At 41.2% G+C, this 23,663-nt stretch overlaps 1 protein-coding gene across 1 annotated transcript; it reads left to right on the top strand.

The window, feature by feature from the left end:
* Window positions 1–211: 211 nt before the first annotated feature.
* LOC114558088 (CMRF35-like molecule 8) lies at window positions 212–8,552 on the top strand. Its single transcript, XM_028581828.1, has 6 exons — window positions 212–288; window positions 1,669–2,019; window positions 5,751–5,837; window positions 6,974–7,072; window positions 7,155–7,195; window positions 8,303–8,552. Exons 1-6 carry the CDS (start codon window positions 249–251, stop codon window positions 8,411–8,413), a joined length of 729 nt encoding a protein of 242 aa, XP_028437629.1. The 5' UTR covers window positions 212–248; the 3' UTR covers window positions 8,414–8,552.
* The last annotated feature ends 15,111 nt before the right edge of the window (window positions 8,553–23,663 follow it).

Raw genomic sequence — 23,663 nt, 5'->3', positions numbered from 1 at the left:
TAGTGTAGACAGAAATATCTAACTATAAACTGAGGAATCTCTGTGGGTTTTAGCAGTGTAGACATAAATATGACATTAATGCCTCTTTAAGTTCCAACCAGGAACCATAAACACTCAAAGAAGGGAGGAGAGTAGAGGGGGGTGTGATGTGTTTGGAGGAGGGACTCCATCATTTAGAGAAGTGAACAGTTCCTGGTTTACCAGTGAAGAAGAAAGAGAGCCAGCGTTAAACCATCAGATCCTCCAACATGAACGTCTGTCAGTCTCTGATCTGCTTCTTCTTCCTCAGTGAGTAAACTCAGCTTCTAGTTCTATCATTCTGTCTCTTTTTACTCTGAAATTATTCTTTATTTTATTCATTTACAATCGCTCAGTTCAACTTTTTAGTAGAAGGGAAACCGTTTCTCATGAGTAAACTCTGTTACAACACATCTTGTATTAATCCAACATCATGTTGGTTTCTGTGGTTAAACAGGATGTGTTGAAATTTTTAACTCTGAATAACAGTAGAAATACGGCGGAAAACAATTGAGTATTATCATCAAAATGTACTTAATGTACCAAAAGTGAAAGTTCTCACTATGCAGAATGGCCCCTTTTAGAATAATGCAGATTATAATTTTATTATTATTGATGCATTCATGTGTTCATCACGTTAATATCGCAGCTGGGAAAGGTGGAGCTCATTTTAAATACTTTACATACTGCTGGGTATTAGGTAACTTTTTATTTGTTATTAATCTAATTCACTTTGGACCTGTGCCTGTTGTTCTGCTGTACTTGTTTTCTAAGCAGTTATTAATGTTGTATTCTAACTGTAACAGAGGAAATAGTTCTGCTGCTTCCCCCTGACTACAGTTTGTTGTAGCTTCACATCACAGGAAACTCCAGATCTAAACCTATAGAGGTTCACAGAGAGAAAGGAAGGGAGGGAAGAGGAAGGAAGGTGATCAACTCACCACTACAGGCTCGGACTTTATGTTTTCTTTTAATAATGAGATGAGATGCCACTCATTGATTTTGAGATGAGACTTGATGAGACTACCTTACGTATAGATCAGTAAGCCTATCTTCAGTGGGGATTTATATTTGTTAATCATATGTTCAAGTTAATTGATGAAAACTCTTTTGCAATAATTTGCAATAATTTGGAGGCCCCCCTGCAGTGACTTTGAGGACCCCCCACGGGTCCCGGACCCCCTTTTGAAGATCTCTGAACTACTTCATTTTAAATGAATGAATGCCATCTTACAGAGGAGAAACACAGAGAAACCTGGAAGGCACAGCTAAACAGTCTAACAGCATTTTCTAAACTACAGTTTATGAATACATCTTGTTTTTAATTCCTTTTTTATTCTCTTATAATGTTTCCATGTGTTTCATTATTGTTGACTGAATCACTTCATTGCTTTTTGAGTTGTTTTTATTCTCTGGGGAACATTAAATCAGAGTCAGACTGTGAGATTATTTTAATGCTTGAAATCTGAAAGACTCCAGATCTCTGTTGTTTTAAACTGTTACCCCTCAGTCACAGACTGGTTGAACTGGGCAGCTCCCAGTATGACTGTGGGGATCTATGTATGATTTATGGAAATGTGAAACAAATCAGACTGCAACATCTTACAGGAAGTACAGATAGTAACTATTGATTGTTCATCTTTTTAACAGCACTGCAGGATGGAAACATTGGTCTCATCAATGCAGAAATCATCAAGAGTACAGGAACTGAAGGAGGAAACATCACAGTTAGATGCTCCTTCACTTCCTCTGGAAAGAGGAGAATCTTCTGTAAGGACGAATGTAAAGATGGAGACATTCTCATTGAGACAGAAGAGGACACAGCTCAGATAGGCAGATACAGCATTGAATGTATAGAAGGAGGTTTTCCAGTATCTAAAATAATTGTGTATGTGAGCATCAGAAACCTGACTCAGTCTGACTCAGGACGGTACAGATGTGGTTTGGTCAGAGCTTTATTCTCATCATCATACCAGGAGATTGAGATCCGAGTTACAGATGGTGAGTTTCTACTGAGAGTCATGTTATTAACTGTTCACTGACAGCTGCTGATTCAAATAACTCAACATGTTTAGTCTAACAGTTGTATTTAGAGCTGCATATTTTCATCATTGTGACAGTTGATGTGTAAAATATGTGATGAACTCAGACGGACCCCCTCTCCGTGAACCATCACCTTATTGTGGTGGAGAGTTTTGTGTTTCTCTGTGAAACTGAGGGCTGTGTTGTCTGGAGCTGTGTGCTCCTGGTAGGGTCTCCCAAGGCAAAGTGGTCTCAGGTGAAGGGCCAGACAAAGAATGGTTAAAAAACCCCAATGAATAAACGAGGTAGAGATGGAGTGACCCTGCCCGGAGGAAGCCCGGGCCCCCGTCTGGAGCCAGGCCCAGATGGCGGGCTCGTCGGCGAGCGCCTGGTGGCCGGGTTTGCCACGGAGCCCGGCCGGGCACAGCCCGAAAAAGCTACGTGGCTCCCATCTCTCCAGCCCATGGGCCCACCACCTGTGGGAGGAACCGCTGGGGTCGGGTGCGTTGTCACACGGGTGGCAGTGAAGGTCAGGGGCCTCGACGGACCAGACCCGGGCAGCAGACGCTGGCTCAGGGGACGTGAAACGTCACCTCTCTGTGGAGGAAGGAGCCAGAACTGGTGTGGGAGGTGGAGCGCTACCAGTTAGATCTGGTGGGGCTTACCTCTACGCATAGTCTCGGTTCTGGAACCATACTCCTGGATAGGGGTTGGACTCTTTTCTTCTCCGGAGTTGCCCAGGGTGTGAGGCGCCGGGCGGGTGTGGGGATACTCACAAGCCCCCGGCTGAGCGCCCGCCACGTTGGAGTTTACCCCGTGGATGAGAGGGTCGCCTCCCCACGCCTGCGGGGTTGTGGGGGAAAACTCTGACTGTTGTTTGTGCATATGCACCAAACAGGATTTCGGAGTATTCGGCCTTCTTGGAGACCTTGACTGGAGTCCTGCATGGGGCTCCAGTGGGGGACTCCATTGTTCTGCTGGGGGACTTCAACGCGCACGTGGGCAATGATGGAGACACATGGAGAGGCGTGATTGGGAGGAACGGCCTCCCTGATATAAACCAGAGTGGTTGTTTGTTGTTGGCCTTCTGTGCTAGTCATGGATTGTCTATAACAAACACCATGTTCGAACAATAGGGATGCTCATAAGTGTACTTGGTACCAGAGGCCAAAGGTCAATGATCGATTTTATAATCGTTTCATCTGATCTGAGGCCGTGTGTTTTGGACACTCGGGTGAAGAGAGGGGCGGAGCTGTCAACTGATCACCATCTGGTGGTGAGTTGGGTCAGGGGGTGGGGGAAGACTCTGGACAGACCTGGTAAGCCCAAACGGGTAGTGCGGGTAAATTGGGAACGTCTGGAGGAGGCCCCTGTCCGACAGACTTTCAACTCACACCTCCGGCGGAGCTTGTCGTGCATCCCTGTGGAGGCTGGGGGCATTGAACCCAAGAGGAGAATGTTCAAAGTTTCCCTTGCTGAAGCTGCGGCTAGGAGCTGTGGTCTTAGGGTCTTAGGTGCCTCAAGGGGGGTAACCCACGAACACCGTGGTGGACAACGGTGGTCAGGGAAGCCGTCCGACTGAAGAAGGAGTCTTTCCGGGATATGTTATCCCAGAGGACTCCGGAGGCGGTTGCAGGGTACCGAAGGGGCCAAAGGGCTGCAGCCTCTGCCGTGAAAGAGGCAAAGCAGCGGGTGTGGGAGAAGTTTCGAGAAGACATGGAGAAGGACTTTCGGTCGGCACCAAGGTGCTTCTGGAAAACTGTATGCCACCTCAGGAAGGGGAAGCGGGGAACCATCCAAGCTGTGTACAGTAAGGATGGGACACTGTTGACCTCAACTGAGGAGGTAATAGGGCGGTGGAAGGAGCACTTTGAGGAACTCCTGAATCCGACTAATACTATGTTACTACTATGTTAATACTATGTTACTACTATGTTAGAGGCAGAGCTGGAGGATGATGGGGGATCATTGTCAATTTCCCAGGCGGAGGTCATTGATGTAGTCAAACAACTCCACAGTACCAAAGCCCCAGGGATTGATGAGATCCGTCCAGAAATGCTCAAGGCTCTGGGTGTGGATGGGCTGTCCTGGTTGACACGCCTCTTCAACATTGCGTGGAAGTCTGGGACGGTGCCAAAGGAGTGGCAGACCGGGGTGGGGGTTCCCCTTTTTAAAACGGGGGACCAGAGGGTGTGTGCCAATTACAGGGGTATCACACTTCTCAGCCTCCCTGGTAAAGACTACTCCAAGGTGCTGGAAAGGAGGGTTTGGCCGATAGTCGAACCTCGGGTTGAGGAGGAACAATGCGGATTCCGTCCTGGTCGTGGAACAACGGACCAGATCTTTACTTTCGCAAGGCTCCTGGAGGGAGCCTGGGAGTATGCCCAACCGGTCTACATGTGTTTTGTGGATCTGGAAAAGGTGTATGACCGGGTCCCCGGGAGATACTGTGGGAGGTGCTGCGGGAGTATGGGGTGAGGGGGTCTCTTCTCAGGGCCATCCAATCTCTGTACAACCAAAGCGAGAGCTGTGTCCAGGTTCTTGGCAGTAAGTCGGACTCGTTTCAGGTGAGGGTTGGCCTCCGCCAGGGCTGCGCTTTGTCACCAATCCTGTTTGTAACATTTATGGACAGGATATCAAGGCGTAGTCGGGGTGGAGAGGGGTTGCAGTTCGGTGGGCTGGGGATCTCATCGCTGCTCTTTGCAGATGATGTGGTCCTGATGGCATCATCGGCCTGTGACCTTCAGCACTCACTAGATCGGTTTGCAGCCGAGTGTGAAGCAGTTGGAATGAGGATCAGCACCTCTAAATCTGAGGCCATGGTTCTCAGCAGGAAACCGATGGAGTGCCTACTCCAGGTAGGGAATGAGTCCTTACCCCAAGTGAAGGAGTTCAAGTACCTTGGGGTTTTGTTCGCGAGTGAGGGGACAATGGAGCGGGAGATTGGTCGGAGAATCGGCGCAGCGGGTGCGGCATTACATTTAATTTATTGCACCGTTGTGACGAAAAGAGAGCTGAGCCAGAAGGCAAAGCTCTCGATCTACCGGTCAGTTTTCATTCCTACCCTCACCTATGGTCATGAAGGCTGGGTCATGACCGAAAGAACGAGATCCAGGGTACAAGCGGCCGAAATGGGTTTCCTCAGGAGGGTGGCTGGCGTCTCCCTTAGAGATATGGTGAGAAGCTCAGTCATCCGTGAGGAGCTCGGAGTAGAGCCGCTGCTCCTTCGCGTCAAAAGGAGCCAGTTGAGGTGGTTCGGGCATCTGGTAAGGATGCCCCCTGGGCGCCTCCTTAGGGAGGTGTTCCAGGCATGTCCAGCTGGGAGGAGGCCTCGGGGAATACCCAGGACTAGGTGGAGGGATTATATCTCCAACCTGGCCTGGGAACGCCTCGGGATCCCCCAGTCGGAGATGGTTAATGTTGCTCGGGAAAGGGAAGTTTGGGGTCCCCTGCTGGAGCTGCTCCCCCTGCAACCCGAAACCGGATAAGCGGACAAAGATGGATGGATGGATGGACAGACGGACCCACACTGCAGCTGATTGGAATCTTGTTACACCAAACCCATTGATGACCTTCTGCATTTAGCTGTGGGATTAAAACACATGGATGTTAGCACAGAGTTCTCTGCAGGGAGCATCTGATCATCACCACTTCTTTGGATCTCTACAATCACTATCTGACTGGTTGATTGTGTTTTTAATGTTTCACAGCTCCAACCTCTCCTCTCAGACCTTCTTCACCATCAGTCCCATCAGCCTCAACACTGATGACATCACAGACATCAGCAGCAAGTTCAGGTACATTTACAACAATAGTGGGACAGAAAGGCTGAGGGGTTAACGTGGTGTGTGCTATGTGGTGTGTAAAACTGTGCAGCTCTCTTTTTGCTGTAAAATACTGTATGTGTGTGTAGCAGTGTTGTAGTCAAGAACACCTTAGTCTCGCTTTGCCAGACCTTCTTCAACAGCGCTGCAGAGGAAGGTCTGGCTAGTCCACACAGCACTCCGGGATGGGAGAAAAACGTGCTCTGGTTTATTGGCATTTCTTATAACCAATCACAATCGTATGGGAGGCGCTAAGCACTGCACGGAGCCATGGTGCCGCTGTAAAATAGCATCGGGAAAGAACTTGTTTTTAGTGGAACATGTGTACGTTCAAAAGTTGTTTTAGTCGTGCAATAGAAAGAAAGAGATCTGAGGAGCCGTTAACCATAGTCCTCAGAAACCATTAAAAGCCAACACAAAGAAAGAGGAAGGTTGCTCTTCACCGGAGCAGTCCCAGAAGTGGACAGCGTGGATATAGACTAAGACCAACTAAACTGAGACCAAGTCATCACTGAGACCAGAGTGTATCCAGATCGAGTCAAGACCAGACCAGACCAGACCAGACTAGACCAGACCAGAGCAGACAGCCAGAGCTTCTCCTGTCTCCTGCTTCCTCTTTTTTGGGAGTGTGTGTTGAAGGGCCGGGGAGAAAGGGTTAACAGTAACAAGTCAAGTTAGTGGTTTAATTTGAAGCAGGAAGTTTTACATCCTATTACAGTAATACACAGACCATTTAGCAACATCCCCGGGTCTGGAAATAAAGTCCTGAATCCTCTTTATCAGAGACGGAGACAAAACCGGGTAAATATGCAGTTGATACCGAGACAGGACCTTCAGAAAGTGGTCTTGAGACCGGTCTTGGTCTTGGTACTACAACACTGGAGTGGAGTTTATATTATTAATCAGTGTTGTTGCCATGGTGATGTTTACCAGACAGCGTCAGGCTATTTCATTTATGGGGGTTAATAATACCTGTTGCAGCCGCCTTGGTGTCCATGATTTACTGTTGGTCTTTCTTTCTCTCTCTCTCTCTCTCTCTCTCTCTCTCTCTCTCTCTCTCTCTCTCTCTCTCTCTCTTTCTCTCTCCTCTCCTGTTATCCCTCCTCCAGATCTCCCCCTGGTTTTGGGTGTGTGTGTGTCTGTGGTGGTGGTGGTGCTGGCTGCTGTTCTGCTGTTCTTATACAAAAAGAGGACTAAGCACTCTGATGGTGAGTTATCTTTCAACATTATCTGCATCGTTTTAATAATTACTCATTCAAGATAGAGATAAATACTTTTTCTGTTCCTCAGGTTCAAACCAGAGAGGAAACACAGACATTACCAGGACTGAGGTGACTTTCTCTAACTCATCTATCTTTGTTAACTCTCACTGTTAGCTTTTAATATGGCTGCTGATGCACTGTGAGAAGGAAAGGAAACACAGCAGTTCAATCGCACAGTTTGCAAAACATGTTCTGTAAAACTACAAAATACCAAAATGTTAAATTCAAGTATGTGCTTGTTCCACCAACAGTAATATTGTTTTCTCGAGGTTCAGGGTGGAAAGAAGTGAATATTTAGCATCTTTAATAAGTAGCCAAGGCTGAAGATTTGACTTTTTATGTTGTATTTTATTTGTGGAGAAACTGAGAGTCTCGTCATGTTATCAATGAAGTGATTAAATGAGCACTTAGCACCGCCAAAGACGCTAGTTATTGGTTTAAAGAAATGCCAATAAACCAGAGCATCTCCCATCCCAGAATGCTGTGTGGACCTAGCCAGACGCTCCTCCACAGTGCTGTGGAGGAAGGTCTGGCAATGCGAGACTAACACCACACTGACATTATTATCAGCACACAGTTGCTTCTTTTACACATCTAGCAGTTATGGAGGAACATGATCATTTCTTTGGAGACATGTTTCTGTCCACCTGAATGAAACAAACAGCAGACAGAACATCTGGTGAACATAGAGAACAAGATTAAGAACCAGATATGTTTTTTAGGAGTTGTTTAAGTCGAAAACAGAGCCAAAATCAGAGTGAATATTAAACTTGCAGCTTATTACACTGTGCTAAAAACATCCAATATTAGATAGTAGTTGCTCTTCACTGAGGACAGCTGTGGTCAGCTGTTTGACAATTTTCACAAAGAAGTATCAAAGTGTCAACAGAAACCTCTCAAACCACAGCAGCATAGTCCACTTCTCTCTTTCTCTTTACTCAGTATGTTCCAAACATTCACTACCTAATGCCTAATACCTAACCCTGATCCAAACACTCATTGTTCCTCCAAAATGCAGATAAATAGACAGCTTCTGTTTCCCTCTCATGTACAAGTGTTACATGAACAACTTCTAGTTTCACATCACACAATTACATATCCAGATGTGGTGCCACAGTATTTGAGATATGTGGTTAAGTTGCTGTTACTGTATTTTGACTGTATTTTTGTGTTCAGATTGACCTTTATGAGAACTGCCCTCCACTCTCCACCCGTGCAGACTCCACCTACCAGAGTCTGGATCCAGCCTCCAGGGATCCAGACCACATCTACTCTACTCTCTCTTAGATACAACACCTATGATGATGTCAGCAAGAGTTTCTGCTGAATGCACAGCGAAGCCTGGCTGCTGCTCATGGCAATGAAGGATTTTATTACCAACCAGAAGAATTTAAAGGAACACGCCGACTTATTGGGACTTTAGCTTATTCACCGTATCCCCCAGAGTTAGATAAGTCCATACATACCCTTCTCATCTCCGTGCGTGTCGTACCTCTGTCTGACGCACCCAGCGCTAGCTTAGCTTAGCACAGATCCTGGAGGTAACCGGCTCCATCTAGCCTACTGCTCCTAATAAGTGACAAAATAACGCCAACATTTTCCTATTTATATGTTGCGTTTTGTATAGTCACAGCGTGTACAAATAACAAGGTCACATGAGACACAGCCATCTTCTAACCATATATAAACTGGTAACTATATTCTCTGCTACTTCTGCTACCTGGGCGGAGTGATTAGCTTGCAGCACCTGAGAAGCTCCGTGGTGAGGAGCAGAGAGAAACAACGGTGCTTTTCAGGTGTTGCGCTAATCACTCCGCCCAAGTAGCAGTGCTACTAGTGTAACCGGCACCAGGCCTAGGGGAAATCTGGACCGGCAGCAATGGCTACACAGGCTAGGAAGCACTGCGTAGCTTAAGAAAACTGGGAACTGTGAATCAATAGAAAGAGAGCACAATGTTAGCATGTTGCTCACGGCAAAGCTCGTTTATTTCTGAGCTGCTCATACAGTTCCCATACATTCACATTGTCTCTACTGTATTAGCTCTCTAATAAAAGTGCATGTCAAAATGATAATAAACCATTAAAAAAATAAAATAAATGGTGTAACCAAACTGATGAAAAATAAATACACATAAAATAAAATGATTTAACACGTAATACACATTCATACATACAACATTCTTACACATGTTCTCTCATACATAATAATTAATATTAGCCCTTGACAAGATGGCGTCGCCATGTTACTGAATGACCAGGAATGTAAAACTAGCTTAAAACAGTATTTCTCGCCACCATTTCCTCACTGATGGCTAGCTAATACTCTGGATAAAATATAGAACATGTTTTCTTATGTTACAGGATGCTAATATCAGTAACTTACACTTACAAACTATTATGAAAAACTACATTGTAAAACCGAAGTTCATAAGAACTACTCAGCATGCCGACATTGGTCGGAACAACTAGCTTCAAAGTTACACTTTTTACTCTTAACACAAAAACCTCAAAATCAGCTCACAACATCACACCATTTCTATAACATTTAGATAATCTGCTGATATAAGCATTATGAGAATACAATATACAATACAATATCAAAAAGTGAGTTTTTCAGTACCTGTGAATCAATAGATAGAGAGCACAATGTTAGTGTGTTGCTCACGCCAAAGCTTGTTTATTTCTGAGCTGTGCATGAGCAGAGCTAAGAGCTACGGTCTCCCTAATGGATCCACTGTAGCGCCATAGCGACATCTACTGACGTGGAAGTGTAATAGCTTCAATAAGTCTGTGTAAGGATTAGTTAAAATGGTTCAAATATTAACAAAAATTGTTGGGGGTGTCTGTTTAAACAAAAACTAAACATATAGCCTTTTTGACCTACTACACTAGCAGTGAGCGTTACACACTACATTTCCTGCATTCAGGTGAATTTTTTATGCACCTATTTCTACCTTTTTCTGAATCGATTTATGCTGGAAATATCTTTATGTAAAGAGAAACATAGGGGACAATTCAAAATATAAAACCTTAATGGAATATTTTGCAGTAAGACTTTCAGGCATTGTGTATTGCTTTCAACTATTTATTCTCCTTTGGATCATCTTTTCTAATTATATCTGAGTTAGCACACATGTAGCCTAGGCATCATTTTCTCTTCCCTCCTCTTTTGCATCTTTTGTTGGGGAAGTAACCTCCTTAAATTTGCATATGCCAATTATTCACCTCAATGATACATTCATTCATTTTAATTAATTAATACACCCTTGAACTGTAATATTTTAGATGTGTTTGAGCAAGATTTCTGCCTATGTTCAAAACTTTTTGCACATTCAAAATATCACATCTGTGTTCTCTGAGATTTGGAGGAGTCGTGATATTTTGAGAAAAATAAAGTGATAATAGGCTATTACAAGAATACAGTCACTATATTTCAGAAAATAATCCACCTGCACCATAGTCTGCTGTGCATTACGTGATTGCTCTGCTGATACGGTAGATCTCAGACCTTCTGACAGACTCAGAGCCCCGTTTGGGTCTCTGGTCTCTGAATGAGACAAAGTTTAGGGTAAAGTTTTTGTACGCTGCTCTACATCGGAGGTGGAAAACTGAAACTACGGCAGAAATACTTGGAGCACAAATGTGACAAATCTGCCGCAGCATTTCCACAGCAGAGCGCGTCCATTATAAACCTGAAGCTGCACAGACCACGGAAGGCCCGCTGCTCATCTGTATTTTTAAAGAGAGAGTCCCGAGCGCTGTATTGTCCTTGTGTTATGTCTTGAGGACCCCCTCGACAACAAGATGCTTCATCTCAAGGGATTATCCTCTTAACAATTTCAATAATCAATAATAATAATAGAGTAGACACGACACACAGGTCTGCTTCAGAGCTCCGTGTGATTGAGTCTGAACCATAGACTGGAAACGTCACATCACAGGAACTTCAAACTAAATCATTAGTATTGGTCCTAAACTTTGTGTTGATGGCATCAATGTGTTAGACTGATTTGGCTAGGATTCCTCCGAAAATTACACCTTTCACAACTTTCCTCACTTACAAATACGTTGCTGTTGGTTTTATTCACCTTGGAAAAATGAACTGGACAAAGTTACAGTTCCATAATGAGTTCTACAAAACAATTGTGAGTGCCTTGGAAAATACTTGTTTTCTTAATTTGCATTAGCCATTCCGGGGATTTTTTATTCAATTATACTTATTTTTGTAAAAAATAAAAAATAAAAAAGAGAGACGGAGAGGGCAAGAGATCCGGGGCTATTCATAAAATATTCGGGGTTGTAGCCGGGGACACCCAGGCCTAACTAAAAGCCTCTGTTACCAATGTTTTGACCACACTTGGTCTTTTATCAAGATTTGGGATGTTTTCATATTGTTATATGGTAAGTGTTGTATTTTCCTTGTGAGTGATGAGTAACTTTCTGAAATGACCAGACTGTTGCAGCTGTTTTATTATTATTATTATTATTATTATTATTATTATTTAACCACTTTCATTGTATCCACCAATTGTCAACCCTACAAACCTTCGACATCAAAGTATTAGGTCAAAAATATATATCAGATTTTCTCCATACGGCCATCTTGTCTTCACTATCAGATTTAGACCTGGATTCAGAGCTGTCTCAGGGGGGGTGTGAGGCCCTGTGCCTACCTAACAGTGAGGCCCTGCTCATTGACATACTGTACACCGTGATGCATGCACAATTAGAATGTAAACCCGCACAGGGACTGCTGTTATTTAGACAGCTATATAGTCATATCGTGTATGTGTGTGTGTGTGTTTCCGTGTTCTAGTGTGCCTTGCTGTGTGTGCATGTGTTTGTGGACGTACCTCTGTCCATGGTGTTGAAAAATATGCCAAAAACTTTCACTTTCAATTGCTTTTATGTTTTGTCAACTTAACATTGTAGGATTTTTTTCTAAAATGTGACCAATGACCAGCCTGGCCCTAAAAAGGCCAGACTTAATCTGACTCCAATTCTATGGTCACTGAATAGTGTTCGTTTACTGGTAGATCAGAGAAAATAGACTCAGGATTCAAATTAAGACTCAAGATTCGTCCAGTTAAAGTTAATAACAAGTTTTAGTGAATGATATTGCAAAATACAATAATCTTGTGCACAAGGATCAGATTACTTCAAGACAAAATAGCCTATCGCTACAACCTAGCAAACAGACAGAGATTCCCCCAGCATCTGATGCCGGCTAACCCAGAACGCTCACTTTTTATTCACTTTCTCTGCTTCATCCGTGGTGCTGTTATCAGTTGGATATAGTCCAGATCTTCTGGCTCCAGCCGGCTAACGATATGTAACACACTGTATGAAAACATGACCTCGACTTCTCAGCTCAAAAAGACAAGCCACTATTGTTTGATTAGAACACCTGCGTGTTTTTAATCTCCTGTAAACTTAAGGAGTTTTCATGAGAGCCAGGTCATTTTCATACTCTGTGTCACAAATCACACGCTTGCAAAACACTGATCATTGTTCTCTCACCCCGTTCATCTGGGAAAGGAATCCTCCTTTTGGTTCAAGTTATTAATTAATTATCTTTTTTCGAGCAACTGCTGTATCTTCAATTTTAATAATGTCTCTATAAACAGACTGAATACTAAATACAGTTCCAAAATCTACTGCTATCATCTCACAACTTTATTAGAATCGTCAGTGCTTCTTATTGAGTTCTATTTTATTGGTTGGTGTTTTCAGATGAATTGTGGGAAGAAATGACTGAACCATTTCTACAGACTGAAATAACTTTTAATAATTCTTCCTCTTGTTATGCTTTACAGTATGAATATGTTACATAAATAATTTTTTTCTTGAGTACAAAATAAGTTTTAAAGAAAAAGATGTAAAACATCAGCCTGTGCTGATATGTGACATTTCTCTTTATTCTACCTCATCAGTCTGCCTTATTCTGTTCAGAAAATACAAAAACTCATTTAAGATCAACTATTATGCTTTTCCGTATTTCCTGTCATATCTATAATGTTGGATTTTAAAGAATGAGGTAAATGTATTTCAGAGACATCCCTGTGAGCTAAAACTTTCAGATTTCCAACTGTTCTGAACGTTCCAGTTTCAACAGTTTTTTCTACTCTCAGATAAAGGGTAAGAGTAAGGGTAAAAATTTTTTTTGAATTTAAATGATATTGACAGTTCATCCATAGCCTTTACTCTGGCTCAAATGAATACGAGCGGCCATCCAATTATAACAACCTCAAAATCATTTAAATATTGAGCCATTTCATTGAAAATATTTTAGATAACAGGAGCCTATCATTTCTGTAGCCTTCTACGAAACAACAGACTCCTTGAACGCCTTTTTCTCGTCTCGCGTTCCACTCTCCCCACAACTGTTTTTGGACAAAAAGTCCCGTCCTGAGATCGATAAAGTTGTCAGACACTTTTAATAACTTAATAACTTTTTAAAACAAGGCTCCATGATTGCCCCATTATGTAGCTCGGTTCGCGCTGGTCTGTCATTGCAATCTCTCTCAATACTGGACCTAATTCAAAGATTTTTGGTCACATTCTATTAGGCACAAATGCATGAGGAAATGGGGTCCAGGTTTAAAAAAAAAAACTGTAGTTACCTTTGAAGTGTTAAACAACTCTAAGCCGGCCTTCTATAATTGGTCATCTGCTCCAGGTAGGCAAGATTGCAGTGTGTTTCTTTAAATGAAAAAAAAGACAAAATGGCAAAAAATTATTTAAAAAGATGGAGTTTTTTTTTAGTGTAGACAGAAATATCTAACTATAAACTGAGGAATCTGTGTGGGTTTTAGCAGTGTAGACAGAAATATGACATTAATGCCTCTTTAAGTTCCAACCAGGAACCAGAAACACTCAAAGAAGGGAGGAGAGTAGAGGGGGGGGTGATGTGTTTGGAGGAGGGACTCCATCATTTAGAGAAGTGAACAGTTCCTGGTTTACCAGTGAAGAAGAAAGAGAGGCAGCGTTAAACCATCAGATCCTCCAACATGAACGTCTGTCAGTCTCTGATCTGCTTCTTCTTCTTCAGTGAGTAAACTCAGCTTCTGGTTCTATCATTCTGTCTCTTTTTACTGCGTTGTGTTTCTTTATCTTCTTTCTTTACATACAGTCGCTCAGTTCAATTTTGCACCAGAATGGAAACAGTTTCTCACGAGTAAACTCTGTCACAAAACATCTAGTATTAGCCCAACATGATGTTGGTTTCTGTGGTTAAACAGGATGTGATGAGTGGTGGCAGTCATACTTAGATCTTTTACCCTGAATAACAGTAGTTAAACTTGATGCTGCATTAACATTTCAGTATGCAGAATGACCCATTTCAGATTATATCATAATTATTAATGCATTCATGTGTTTATCACTTTAATATTGCAGCGGGTAAAGGTGGAGCTCATTTTAAATACTTTACATACTGCTGGGTATTAGTTAACTTTTTATTTATTGAAAATCTAATTCACATTTGACCTGTGCCTGTTGTTCTGCTGTACTGGTTTTCTAAGCAGTTATTAATGTTGTATTCTAACTGTAACCGAGGAAATAGTTCTGCTGCTTCCCCCTGACTACAGTTTGCTGTAGCTTCACATCACAGGAAACTCCAGATCTAAACCTATAGAGGTTCACAGAGAGAAAGGAAGGGAGGAAAGAGGAAGGAAGGTGATCAACTCACCAGTACAGGCTCTGACTTTATCTTTTCTTTTAATAATGAGATGCCACTCACAGATTTTCTGTGAGGCTCAACAAACTTGTAACCCATCCCAACACTTTGGTTTCAAAAGAAATTGATCACAAAAAATGAAACTACCTGATAAACTACTTCATTTTACATGAATGCCATCTTACAGAGGAGAAACACAGAAAAACCTGGACTAACTGTCTAACATCATTTTCAAAACTACAGTTTATGAATACATCTTGTTTTTAATTCTTTTTTTATCTTGACATTGCATGTGGACATTTTATTCTATTATAATGTTTCTGTTAAGGAGGGTTCAGTTTTAGAGGTTGATTGCCATCGTCATGGGGCATCGGTCAGAATGCATGAGTAAGCCAGAGAGAAGTTCAGTCCATTCAATGAAGATTTATTTAACAAAGGGTGAGGCAAATGATACTGGATAACATAACAGAACAGACACACATGGGTTGGAGAATCTGAGAAGAAACAAATATAAATCACAACTTAACAAAGTCAATATTCTCACATGTTCATCATAAAGTAACTAAATAAATAAAGCTGTCATGCAAATATCAGAAATGTTATCAAGAAATATGGTGCAAAGTAAAACTCATCTTACCAGCTGCCGCCCCATGTGAAGGTGTAAAAAGAGACTGACTGAGAGTGAGTGCAGTCTTAAATAAAGAGTGACCAGTTGAACTCAATGAGGTAATCAGGGTGGAAACAAAAGCCAGTGATGAACCGTGCGTTCATGGACATTGGAAAAAACGTTTTTCCGAGTGAAAACGTCACCATTCATGTAACTTCCTGTGGGAATCAGAGGTGGGAAACTCGGGCTGGATTTTGATAACCGAGTTCCCCAGTTGGTGACGTGTTGTTGACAACTGACGTTTGATGGAGGCGACTTTGGTTCACTGAACATATTTCAATGACAATAAACTGTTTATTGTGGACAAATGCCTCTGCCAAGAAACATACACTGACAGAACATGTTTAAAATTATTCATAAATAGGTCCATGTATAAAAAAAAATACACATTATCCGTGTCTCTTCCCATTGGTTGTCCTGCAGATAACACAAACACACACCTGTAGATGTGCTGTTTGGATGCTCGCAAAAGAAAACGGCAGAAAATCTTTTGTTATTGTGGCCTCAATGTTTTCACACACCTGATGCTCTAGGCTTCGCCCACACGTTGGTGGCAGTCATGCAACAAGTTGTTATGCCAAACGCCGATATAACAGAAGAAGAAGAACACGCATCCTGACCATGTGAACGGAAGAACAACGTAACCACAGGGGCGGTCCCTGATATTCCAAGGTGACATGAACGCGCCAGAAGACGGGAGGAAAGGAAGTGAGGTGTGGAAATAAAGTGTCAGAATAAAATACAAATAGGGATATTTAGTACAGTTTCCATGTGTTTAATTATTGTGGACTGAATCACTTCATTGCTTTCTGAGTTGTTTTTATTCTCTGGGGAACATTAAATCAGAGTCAGACTGTGAGATTATTTTAATGCTTGAAATCTGAAAGAATCCAGATCTCTGTTGTTTTAAACTGTTACCCCTCAGTCACAGACTGGTTGAACTGGGCAGCTCCCAGTATGACTGTGGGGATCTATGTATGATTTATGGAAATGTGAAACAAATCAGACTGCAATATCTTACAGGAAGTACAGATAGTAACTATTAATTGTTCATCTTTTTAACAGCACTGCAAGATGGAAACATTAGTCTCATCAATGCAGAAATCATTGAGAGTACAGGAACTGAAGGAGGAAACATCACAGTTAAATGGTCCTCCTATTTGTCTGGATATAGGAGGATCTTTTGTAAGGACGAATGTAAAGATGGAGACATTCTCATTGACAGAAGAGGACACAGCTCAGAGAGGCAGATACAGCATTGAATATAAAAAGATTTCAACACTTTCTACAGTTCTGTATGTGATCATCAGAAACCTGACTCAGTCTGACTCAGGACATTACTGGTGTGGTTTGGACAAATCTTTAACATTCTGCTCGTCATTCCAGGAGATTGAGATCCAAGTTACAGATGGTGAGTTTCTACTGAGAGTCATGTTATTAACTGTTCACTGACAGCTGCTGATGTTTCAAATAACTCAACATGTTTAGTCTAACAGTTGTATTTAGAGCTGCATATTTTCATCATTGTGAACTCTGATAAATGCTCCTTTAACAGTTGATGTGTAAAATATGTGATGAACTCAGACGGTCCCACACTGCAGCTGATTGGAATCTTGTTGCACCAAACCCATTGATGACCTTCTGCATTTAGCTGTGGGATTAAAACACATGGATGTTAACACAGAGTTCTCTGCAGGGAGCATCTGATCATCACCACTTCTTTGGATCTCTACAATCACTATCTGACTGTTTGATTGTGTTTTTAATGTTTCACAGCTCCAACCTCTCCTCTCAGACCTTCTTCACCATCAGTGCCATCAGCCTCCCCTGAAGCCAGCGAGCAGCCTCGACAGAAACACACAGCACCAGGTACATTTAGTTTATGTAGCCTAATAATACTTGTTGCACCCTCCATGGTGTCCACAGCTCTTTTTTATTTATTGTCTGAGTTTTATCTCTTTTCTTAATTCTAATAAAGCTACCATGAGGAAGATGGTTGTATATTTAGAGTTGATATCAGTTGTATGTGCACGCTGCAAAGTGCATCTATAAAAACAGAATTTATTGTTGGTTTGGACATCAGGGCTCGTGTTGCTGATGTTGTTCTGCGAGTGTGTATGTCAGAGCCAGAAGATGTTCTTTAATTAACAGTAGTAACGTATACCATCATATTCCAGAGAAGTGTAAAACCAACGTGTTCTTCTGCTGAAACAACCACAGGGCTGTTGCTGTATGTGCGTCTCCCTCTGGTCGTCTTGGTCATCTTATTATCAGTGGCTGCTCTGATTTTCTGCAGGAAGAGGGCCAGGAAACCCAACGGTGAGACTACAGGAAACACACACACACATAACAGAAGCACCTGAACATCGAAAACTCACTGAAAGTCCAAAACAGCACACTTTACAATGTGTGTTCAAGCTGTGACTAATCCTCTGAACTGCATGTTTTTCAGAACCTCCTGTGGAAACTGAGTACTGTAATGTCACAGAGGTGAGTTTGGGTTCATCTGGACATCTCAGCATCAACCAGCTGATATTAATACAAAGCCCTGTTCTCTTCCTGCAGGCCAACCAAGTGTATGAGGAGATCAGAGAGGACAGACAGAGCACATCTCCTGTAGAAGTGTCTACAGTTTACACTTTCCACCGAAGCCAGTTCTCAGAAGAAAGTCAAAACTGTGGTGGGATTTTAGCTTTGGGTTCAGGAAACAGTGTCTTTAGACTTTAACTTGACCGGGTAACAACTTCATTATACAGTAGAGGAAACATTTTTCATTGTTCAATATAAAAAAAAAAATAGATTTGGAGATAAAACCCTGTGAACGTTTACATGAAGCAGCACATGCTGAAATGATGCTGATGTGACAAAAAAGGTGAGTTAATTTAAAGGAACACGCCGACTTATTGGGACTTAAGCTTATTCACCGTAGCCCCCAGAGTAAGACAGCGTTACAGCACGCACGGAGATGAGAAGGGTATGTATGGACTTGTCTAACTCTGGGGGTTACGGTGAATAAGCTAAATTCCCAATAAGAGATGAACTTTTCTTTGTTTTCTTGCAGACTGAAGAGGACTCGGGGAAACTAACTACTGTGAGGTGGATTTTCTTTTGCTCGAGGTGTTCGAGGTTTAAAGGGAAGGAAAAATAACTCTGGTGAATGAATCAGAACAGAACCAGTAATCTATATATTTTTTTTTTTAAAGAAAATGAACTCGGCATGAATAAAACATTGGCAATTTAAACAGTGTAGGGTCTTCATCTTTTACAAAATACTTTTTATAAATATTTTCATCCACTCATCTCCAAGGAGCTGTTGGCAGTGTACTATGATGTCAGAAACAATACAACTTTATTATCAGTCTACACTGAAATTCACGTTGTGTTCCCGAGCAGCTGCTCTGGAAAAAAAAGAAAGGTACACACAAAATTAAACAATTACACATATAGCACAAAAGATGAAGACATATCAACAGCCATGACAAAAAAACACGTTCCATGATATCCTCGGATCCAGATCTGAATTGGCAGCAGGCTGATTGGACTGGAAACTGAACTTAAAATGTATAGTATGTCATCAAAAATGTCAGAAACATTTCATAATATAGTATGTCATCAAATATAATAGTTTTGAATGTTAAAAAATGCCATAGAATGTCATAAACAATCATAGTATGTCATAGATATATGATAGTTAATTACACAGCTTTGTTGAATACTTGATTCTGATTGGTCAATTACGGCATTCTGAATAACAGACTGTTGCAGTTCTGATAACCATTTATAAAATGAATACAATTATTATTAAATTCATATTTTGTATCACATTATTGATTTCTTTGGTAAGAAACTGAGATGATGTAGAGTGAGCGGGTCATTTTTGTGAATTAAAACCAAATTAAAATCAAGTATCAATTTGCAATATACATTATCCCTTACATAGTATGTCATAAAAAGTGAAATAGTATAGTATGTAAAAACTGAACATGTTTTGAAGTATTCCCTTTTGTATTTTCATATTTTCTATTGTAAATGTTTCTATTTTCTATTATGTCTCATGATGTTTGCACTGTGTTTATCGTCATGCACCAAAGACAAAGCCCCAACAATTCTAATAATTCCCCCAAGACCAAGCAGTACGACAGTGGCGAGGAAAAACTCCCTCTTGGGAAGAAACCTCAGACAGACCCAGGCTCTTGGACAGGAGGCACCGCAGAGCGTAGCAGGGAGTGCAGCAGGACCACGGCGACAGCATAGTATGTCATAAAAGGTCTAAATATTCATAGAGTAGCATGTCATTAAAAAGTCACAAAAGTAATCGTAGCAGCAGCTGCTGTCTTGTAGTAAAGACTCTGACTCAAACATCTGTTTGAAGTGAAAGGAAACCACAATAAACATAGTAATTTCAATCTTGTATTGAAAATATACTTGACATGAATTGAACATTGGCAGTTTAAACAGTATATGGTCTTTATCTTTTACAAAATATATAATACAAATATTCCCATCTTCTCATCTCCTCCAGTTGTGTGTTGATACCAAACTGTCCTGCAGCGTGACTGGTGACACTAAACAGCAGCTGTTGGTAGTGGAGTCAGGCGGGGCAATAGATGGATATTGTATCCACATCCATATATGAGGCTAGAGATATCTTTTCAGATTTTGGATATCGTAATATCGTGATGACACGTATTGTCTAATCATGCTTTTACAGGCTGCATTACAGTAAAGTGATGTATTTTTCTGAACCTACCAGACTGTTCTAGCTGTACTATTATTTGCCTATAACACTCACATATCCACATTACTGATGATTATTTATCTAAAATCTCATTGTGTTAATATTTTGTGAAAGCACCAATAGTCAACACTACAATATTGATATCCATGTATTTCAAGGGGGTCAAACTCATTTTAGCTCATGGGCCACATTCCCCTAATCTGATCTCAAGTGGGCCAGACCAGTAAACCACTCCAGAAAGATCAGAAACTTTATCTGTCACAGAGTTTCCTATCAGCTATACTTTGGCAAACGCAAGTTGCTTCTGCCTTGACAGCGTTCTAAGGCCATTGTAGGAAAAAATAAATAATGATACGGAATCAGTAGAGAGGGGTAATATTCTTTAAAAGATTTAAGTGGTAAATTTACAGAAAAATGACTTATTCTCTGAGATTTAAGTGGTGAATTTGGGAATTGGAATAAATTACTTCTCTGCAATTCTCACACATTGCCAAGTCATCCAGTGGGCCTGATTGGAGCCTTTGGAGGGCCGGTTCTGGCCCACGGACCGTATGTTTGACACCCCTGATGTATTTGGTCAAACATATTGTGAAATTTGATTTTCTCCGTATTACCCAGCCCTACAGTGTAGTCAGTACAAGTCAATGCAAACAGGCTGATCAATTTCACATTACCAAATATACAGACACTGGTTAATGTCCCTACCCGCTATTGTTATCATCTTTATCGCTGCATGTCGCAAAAGCAGCTGAACCCAAAACTACAGAAATCTTATTTACACACATCAACTTCCTGTGAAGCCTGCTGCGCTGCTCGCCCATACTGGACAAAAGAAATAAAAACATATACAAATCAAATTAACATAACTTATGAATGAACTTTAACTTAACATGTAAAAACAATCATTACAAATGGAAGACAAAAACTTGGTTAATAATTCCGATTTAAAATAAGAATAAAATGATAATTACTCGATACAAAACAAACTCAACACAGCACGTGAGTTTTAAATAACGGAGGTGGAAATCAATGCTGTGGCACATTTCAGGTAAAGACACCGAGGAGGAGGATGACAGAATAAAAGCTGCATAAAATAAATATCACAAATCTCTAATGTAGAGAAGAAAACTTTGGACCATTGTGTGCTGTTTTTACACTCAAACAGTCTTATTGCAACATCTAGTGATTTAGTAAGAGTGCTTCTTTTATCATCTTTCGTATATCATCAATTTCTGCTTTTTTCTTGCCAAAAAATAATTTTTTCCACAAAGATAACAATTTAAATATACGCCTCTGCTCTGGAGTGTCTCAGTGCAAACTGTGCAGTGCTGGGTTCTTCTTCACTACCTTAATTAGAGCAGGAGAGAAAACTGAGACCCAAACCCTCATCGTTAAAAGAAACACAAGTGCCAAAACATTTTTTGGCGCATCTTTTCCCATCTTTCAGGCAGCCGCTGGTTTGTTTACCGGTACAGATTTACAAAAACCAACTAGCATACTTTTGAAACTTGCCTGTAATACATCACAGTGTACAGTGTCTACATGTGGGCTGCAGCTAGCTAGGTAGCATTTCTATTATCTAGCAATCTGCAGTCAATTCATCATTGTATCAGTGAACAGTTAACGGTAAACATGCCCGTTTTAATAACCCTGTATTCAAATTGCTTGTTGTATTTAACCATCTGTTTAAGATATTCAAATCTTCACATTTTAGAAGCTAAAGCCAGCAAACATTCATATTTGCTTTAAAGAGCCCCTATTATGCGGTGTGTGTCCCTAACCCCCATCTTTTACTGAGTTTAGTGTACGTAATAGATGTATAAAGAATAAAAGAAACACATTTCACTCCAAATGGAGCTTCCTCTCCCCCAGACAGCCCTTCTTCTCTGCCTGAAAACTCCTCGCTCACATTCCTGTTTGAAATTCCTCAGTTAGTGATGTCACTGATTGAGAAAGCCAGTTTTTCATAGGTGTTGCCCATAGGTGCTGTCTGAGCAAGTCCAGCCCACCCACTGACTTGTTTGAATTTGGTTGACCAATCACAACAGAGTGGGCCAGCGGACCAATCAGAGCAGACTGGGCTTTTCAGTAAGGCGAGGCCAAGAGCTCAGACAGTGTTTCAGGCAGAGAAGCTGCAGCAATGGGCAGTGTGAGAAACATGTTTTTTGAACATCAAATCATGGACACCTATTCTAGTGGACCCCAAGAGTACAAATATGATGCCAAAAAGGAGTATGATAGGGGCTCTTTAAATGATCAACAGATCAGTTAGTTAACTTAACGGTCTTTCCATTTGTCCCACTGATTGCTGTGGATCTACTTGGATACAGATGATTGGCCCAGTCAGAGGCTCAGAATACATCTAGTTTGAAATAACCACACTCCACAGAACACCATCTGCTCTCCTGCTCCAACAATACAGTTCAGATGAACCCAGACTCAAAAATACAACAGAGTCCCTTTAACACGCCAGAGAAAATAACATCAGTGGAAGAACGTTGATGTGAAACCTCGAGATGAAGAATAATGTTTGAAATCCAAAACATTGTTTTCAACTCAGTGATGTGGTGTGAAGATGCATCACAAGCTCTGACAGTTCAAAACACGATTCTTCAACTGGAGGATTATTAACAATAAATACATTTCAGTGACACGGCCATTTTTTTATATACAATAACATACTTCACACATTTACCGTAGAAAAATATTCTATAGTTACTTAGTGATAAAATAAAGACTGTGAAGCAAAAAGGCAAAGTGCAAAAACAACAGAGGCCCTACATGGTTGTGCCGTGGTAACCAATGGTAACCACTTTTAAAAGAAAATACCCACTTTGTTTTTTGGGTAAAGGAGATCAAATGTTCCACGGTGTCCTGACAGCAGTTTTTCTGCTGCAACATGGAGGAAAAACAGGCACCAACATCCTGTCTGAGGCCTCCGTTTGGTTAAATATTTGTCCCTTTATGATACAGTAAAAACAGAATAAATAATAAAGGTCTTTTTGGTAGTTGATGTTGCTTCACAGTGCAGACAGAATGAGGATGTTTCAGTCTGTTTTTACAGCTGCCATTGTTTTGTTTTTTAACCCTGAATTCAATTAATCATGAATCCGTCATTTCTTTTCTCAATGAATTGATTTTTTGGCCTGTAAAAAAGAATTGAAATCACAATTTCTCACAGCCCAAGTTAGCATATTCAAACTGCTTGTTTTGTCCGACAAAGAAAAGCATCAAATGTTCACATTTGAGCAGCTGGAATCAGTGAATTTAAGCAAATTATCAGGAAACGTGTCGATTCATTTTCCATCTATCGACTAATCAACTAATTGTTTCAGTTCTCCTACGAGGAACTTCCCTAAAGTTCCACCCTGAATGTGAAGCAAACAATCGTGCCTCTGCTGCGGCGTGACATCAGCCGAGTTGCGTTCAAGATTTAACATCGTATCAAAATGAT

This window comes from Perca flavescens, chromosome 7 (genome assembly GCF_004354835.1).
Source record: "Perca flavescens isolate YP-PL-M2 chromosome 7, PFLA_1.0, whole genome shotgun sequence".
Lineage (NCBI taxonomy): Eukaryota > Metazoa > Chordata > Actinopteri > Perciformes > Percidae > Perca > Perca flavescens.
This window is presented reverse-complemented; position numbering and strand designations above follow the sequence as displayed.